At 40.3% G+C, this 6,499-nt stretch overlaps 1 protein-coding gene across 1 annotated transcript in view; it reads left to right on the forward strand.

Moving 5' to 3' along the window:
- lpar1 (lysophosphatidic acid receptor 1) overlaps positions 1–5,040 on the forward strand; it is a 39,704-nt gene extending 34,664 nt beyond the window's left edge. Inside the window, 1 exon segment of the mRNA XM_048259634.1 lies at positions 424–5,040. Coding sequence (XP_048115591.1) covers positions 424–725 — 302 coding nt within the window. The 3' untranslated portion in view covers positions 726–5,040.
- Positions 5,041–6,499: the final 1,459 nt, after the last annotated feature.

A 6,499-nucleotide genomic window follows, 5' to 3' on the forward strand; every position in this document is an offset into this window, starting at 1 on the left:
GCTTCTGGCTACATAAAAAAAAACGTGCGTTCATAATACGTGCGTGCTTGAGATGAAACCAGCAGTTTTCAGCAGGATCATGCGAGGAGGACCTGTCTCTTAATTAATTTAAAACAAGTCAATGGTTTTACAATGTTTCAGTCAAGCTTTGGTTGGTTTAGATACAACTGGTATGCAAAATGTAAAGTAGTGGAATAACTTTAATTTGCTGTGCTGCATATGGGACAATAGATGCACATAGTAAATTATATAAAGTAATATTTAAATAGCTTAGTCTAACTTGGAAAAAAATATTGAAGGGAATCCAGTCCAGTGCACATGTCGTTGGCAAGTAGCCTACTTAAAGCACTAGGAATGTAACACCTCTCCTGTGTACATCTGAAACTCCACACGACCTCTAATAGTGTATATCTTCTCTGCCAGGTGCCTTCATCATCTGCTGGACCCCTGGCCTAGTGCTGCTGCTGTTGGACGTCTTCTGCACAGACTGCAATGTGCTCTCCTTCGAGAAGTTCTTCCTGCTCCTGGCGGAGTTCAACTCGGCCATGAACCCCATCATCTACTCGTACCGCGACAAGGAGATGAGCGTCACCTTCAAGCAGATCCTGTGCTGCCAGAGGCAGGAGAACGTCAACGGCACCGCCGAGGGCTCTGACCGGTCCGCCTCGTCCATCAACCACACCGTCCTCAGTGGCCCCCACAACAACGACCATTCAGTGGTGTGATGGGTCTGACTGGACCACGGGCACATCTGGCCCAGACAAGGCCAAAGCAGAGAGCCGTGATGGAGATGCTTGAGTGACAGGCAGGGATTCAGGTGTTTCAGCGGCAAAGACTTTTTTCTTTTTTTTGTAATTTTTTCTTTCAGTGTTTTGTAAGGTTTTGTTTTTTTTTAATGTTTTTGCTTGATTTCTGATTGTGTTTTTTGTTTTGTTTTTGTTTTGTTTTTATTATTTTTGATGAATTGTTGACACTATGAACTATTTAAGGATTTGTCTCTCTGATGTGAAGGATAAGCCAGTATAACCGCTTCCACTAGATTCCGTCCATTTTCACATTCCTCAGTGTTGTCAAAGTCGGAAGAGTTATAGATAAAGGAGAGAGAACCTGACCAGAGTTGGAAGACTTTAGATGAGGAAGTAAGAACCTGGCCAGTGATTAAAACATCCTTCAGAGCTGGGTGTGAAGTGCAGAGATCTGGCTGTACACCTGCGGGGGAGTCTCAAGATACAAAAGCAGAGCTACTGCGTTATCTGACCACTGCACTGGGGAGAAGCTGAAATGCTAATTAAAGGTGTTTCTTGTGATGTTAATCTCCATCAAATTTAGTTGTCACAGAATTCCATCCCCTCCCGTCAATGTGCTCTGCATTGAGAACATTTTGTTAATAATCAGAATTCCCAATTATTTTACTTAATTATATGTTTCCAGGTCTTACTCAGGATGGCGATATAGCTAACACAGAAATCTCCTTTTGTAAGATGAGGAAGTGATTGAAGGTTGCTATTTTATTTCTGTTTCATGTATTTCATTTTTGGTGCTGTGACCATTATTCTTTTTTCACTAACAGAAAGAAATCACAGAAGAAAAAAAACGTTTTGGATACTTTGGTTACCTTATCAGATAGTGTAGCTAAATCTAGCATTAAGAACCAATGCAAGGTGTTACCAAATCCATTAACGCACCAATGGTGTCTGTCTGAACATCTGACTGATGGGTCAGGATCCGGGATCTGGGCCATATAAGGATCGAGATTAAGATCCAGATTAGGATCCAGTTTAAGATCCAGATTAAGATCCAGATGCGGGCCACATTCCACATATGCTATCCAGATTCTCTGGTTACGGACATAGACATAGACAAACCACCACAAGCCTTAATCCAGTTAATGTCACAAGCTATCACATGGCTGAGATAGGTGACATATTCCAGTCATGCCTTATCCTGAAGGATTGCACCATAGAATTGATTTTTTTCGTAGTAAAATCGTAGCTAATGTTAATAAAAAATTGTTCTGTACAATTATTCTTTTTATATGAGTACCACAGTGATGTTGACAAACAACATTACCAAAGGATTAAAGACCTTCTAGAAAATTAAACTTGAATTTTGATATTTATATACGTTGTTAATGAACAAAAAATAATTTGCATATGCAAATTGAAGAAATTAATTGATGGCTGAAAATTTAATCGTGACAAAATTTCAAATGTAAACAAATTTGACATACTTTAAATGGCTCCATTTAAATAGCACGTCTAACATTAAGGTAGCTATATATAACTGCTTGCAGCATTTAATCTTTTGATTTTGCACTACACTGGTCAGTATTGGATTCATGAGACCACTAGCAAGTGGTTTTAACATTTGAGCAAAACTGCTCTATCCCACTTAGCTACATAATGCCTGTACATTTCATTCTTTGAGCAAAAGTGCCCTATCTCACTTACTGTAGCCACATTGTGCTTGTACGTTTCCATTCATTGAGCAAAACTGTTCTTTCCCACTTAGCTACATAATGCTAGTATGCTAAATTGTCCTGATGTGGGACACCTAAGCTCCAGTGGGTGTGGTTCTTCCCCAAACTAATGAATGTCAGTGAACTATGAGAAACCCAAAGCTGTAGGGTCCTGTGGTCAAAGGATTTAATGTGTTGACTTTAAATGTGTTTAAATTTTAGCCTAATATAGCCTACTACAGAAGTCCGAAAAGCAAAAAAATGTCTCACATTAGGGCAATCTACCCTACATTTCCATTCTTTGAGCGAACCTGCTCTTTCCAACTTAGCTTGTACCTTTCCATTCTTTGCACTGACATGAAAACTTCCTGCTTTAGCAGCAACACATGTTTGAACTGCGTAGCGACAGTTAACAATGGCCTTCATTATCTACACTGTGTATCATCCTTGTTTCTTTCAGTCTGTTCTGCCAGTCCTTTGAATGAGTGCTATCTAACAATCTAGTTGGCTTTGCTAAATATTTCACCTAAACACCTGTTACTTTTTCCTTATAATGTAAACCATCTTTGTAGATTTGGTAAAGCTGTCTTACTAATCCAAAAAATGTTCAGGGACTCAAAGTCATGGACTGATTAACACGTAATACCACATTTTTTCTCTCTCGCTTTTTAATTTCTGTTGAGTGTTAACATGGACCCACGTGGACATCATCCTTTATAAGGCTTGTAAATGTGATGGTTGTAATTATAGATTATTAAATTGACAGGGAGGCTACAAAGGGCACGTAACTGAAGCGTTCCGTTCGCAGAGCGTCTGCTGGAACAAGTACTTTCCACTATTAACCTTATTCCGTGCGCAAACAGGGGGGACGCAATCTTTGTCCGCTTTGTGTTCGACCTTCCTGTTTAGCAGTACATCCATTGCGATACAATGAGATAGCAGAGTTCTATCTAGATGGCGTATGACATAGATATGACTATCTAGATGACATGTTATGGGTCTTCTGAACGTAAGGGACGTTTATTTAGGACTTTGGTGACTTTTCTGTAATAGACCTTTCCTATCTGAACTTCCTATCGGACTTGGGAGCAGCTGTTCTCTAACGACTTTCTATTAAATATAGTTACCATGGTTACTAAACAGATAAGATAGGATTAGGCGAGTTAGGACGTTTCTTTAATATGGCCTCGCATTAAGTGTTTTGTTATAGCATTTTAGACAGTAAATAATCAGATAATGCATTGGGTTTTGGGAAAAAATAAAGAAAGCACTTTATAAGAATATGTTTTGACAATTATGTATTCACCTGAATCTTTTTTCGTTTTTCGTTTCTTCCCAAATTAGCCTCTCCATCCTCTTCTGCCGTGTTATCCCAATAAAGCTAACTAGCCGGAACTAGCTGACCAGAAGTATGAGCACAAGGCAGAAGAAAATACATTTCTAAAATGGGCGTGACGGAATAAGGTGAATAATCAATGGAACCGGCTACACGAGACGTGATACCGGTACATACATTCATAAAATATTTGTACGCTGCGCGAACGGAGCGCTTTCCATTGCAGACCTGTTGTAGCACGGGTGTTAGAGTGTGGACCACGTTTTAGTCCTCTCCTGTTGCTCCCTGTGAGTTTGACTTTGTGTCGTAGCCATCCAGTGTCTGAATGAGTAATGACTTAAGCTTCTAACACTTGCCTGTACCGGTGCTAGCACTAGTGGTTCACCCCCTGCCTTTGAGACAGTTTTGTTTGTTTTAGGTGGGTCGTTGAGGTCCACTTAAATAAAAATGAAAAGTGCTGCACCTGATGTTGGTGCCCCTAGGTATTAGGCCTACCAAGGGCAGCCTGCTTCTCCTACAGCAAGGCCTGCCTCAATCGTCCAGTTTACGTCTGTAACCACAGCAATGTAATCACAAGCAAAGCAAACTGAATGATAAGTCTAGTCTGTGTGTCGGTCTGTAGGCTACTTCATATATCCATGTATGTATGTATGTAATATATGTGTATATATTCCATGTTATTCAAGAAGGGAGGCTTTACTGTCTAGATCGCAAACAGAACTGGATTATATATTTTGTTCTGTTAAGCAGTTGAGAAACTGAAATACTTGCTTAAAAAAAACTCCTTTTATCATATTATAATGTCCTCCCATGCCAAACATTTTGTCTTCTATCTCCAAATTCTATTTACAGTCACTAAGTCTTTTTATTTTCATGTCAGTTGTCAGAGACTAAAGCAACGTGCGACTAACCATTTTGTTTTATCTTAATTCTGGCACTACGAGTCTTAGCTTGTGTGTGATGGATCTTGCCAATTGTGATGCAATGGATGAACTTGTCATAGTGACGTCTTAGTACAAATTATGAGTTGTAAATGTCTGTTCAAAATGTTATAGCCCAAAGAAAGGAAAGAAATCAATGATATTAGTCTGCTTAGATATTTTTTTATATGTTTTCCTTATATCCTTATATAAGTTTTTCAGTCCCAAATGTCCAGCAATGAATGACTGTACAGTTTATTTCTCTGACATTGTCTTTCAATCAGATGCCTTCGTCTTAAGAACAATAAACCTCTATAGTACCATAAGGCCCTGCTGTGTGTGCATGTGCTTATGGGTCTTCCTTTAGATTGTTTGGAGTACACTGTTTCTACTGCTTGGCAAAACCTTGACAATGGAGAAAAGTTTTGTTTTTTACACATGCATTTCAGCTACAGGTGATTGATTTGTAGCATGTGTATTCCCCGTGAACCCTCCTGTGGCTCACGCATCCAAGCCCTGCTGAAAGAGAGTTCCCCTCCAACCGGCAGGAAGTTCCTGCTGGCACGACCGAACGCAGAATGCTGAGTGAAGGGGATGTCACGTCCTGTCACTTTCTCTGCCACGTCCTGGTCCAGACCACATGCGGTGGCCTCTGGAGCGCCAGTGCTCCAGCCGGGGCCAGACTCGGGCCACTCTCGGCCCAGAGTCGCTCCGTGCTACGCTGGGGTCCATCCCAGATTCCACTCAGCTCTTGTCTGGAGACTGATTGTGCTCTAGCAAGGCCAGCTTAGAGTGACCTCCCTTTGTACCCTTGTCTGAGCTGGTAGAGACACACAGTACACATCCGACATTCGTTCATTCATACATTTGTAACTTTTAGTACTAAAGTAATATGGTTATCCTAAAGTATATGTTGCAAGTTGCTTTCAATAAAAAGTGCCTGCTTGCAATGTAAACATAAACATACATTTCACAAAAAAAAAGATTTGAACAAATCATTGAGAAAATGAATTTCGAAGGACCAAAATGTTATCCATAGATAAAATCATAATTTGCAGGACTCTTTGAGTTCCACGATTGTCGACCTCTGGTCTTCTCTAACACACTTGCGCACGAGATGTGCAAAAGTCTTTTGTTTTTTGGTACAAATCAATGAGGAAATGCTTGGTGTGTGTGTGAGGTACGGGGCCAGTGTCCGTTCCTCTGGACAATCAGACTCACAGTCCTGTAAGTCTCACTTTGGCCACGGATGCTGGTTTAACCCACTGCAGCTGTGACCTGCATTCCACACGATTTGCTCTGCCCCGAAAAATATTTGATTTTGGACACTCAACCCCCCATTGCCTCCAGCGAATATACAGTACAGTAATGATTTATAGTTTGTGGGGTTTTCCCTAAAAGAAGAAATAAAATGTAAAAATTAGTTCAGTTCTGTCAATCATAATTTCTGACGCATGTCACATAAAACCACCACACTGCAGTAAACAAATGAACTCACTGCAAAATGTTCCATGTGCATAAAAAATATTTGTTAAATTTGAAAAATATTTTTTTCATTTGAATTTCATTTTTTAAAAGGATTGGTTAGTCCCTGTAGATTGACCTGAAAGACATGTTGCAACCACAATATTTTTTTGCAGTGTAGTCCCCTGCACTCCGAAATCTGGCGCTAGTTAGCCGATGCTACCAACAGGTTTTCAATGGGGGTGCCTCGGGCATCGGCCTAGCCATGCAAATAAATCACTGTTTTACACCATTAACGAGGCTCAAAGTAGCTCCACACTT

This window comes from Alosa alosa, chromosome 12, assembly GCF_017589495.1.
Source record: "Alosa alosa isolate M-15738 ecotype Scorff River chromosome 12, AALO_Geno_1.1, whole genome shotgun sequence".
Lineage (NCBI taxonomy): Eukaryota > Metazoa > Chordata > Actinopteri > Clupeiformes > Clupeidae > Alosa > Alosa alosa.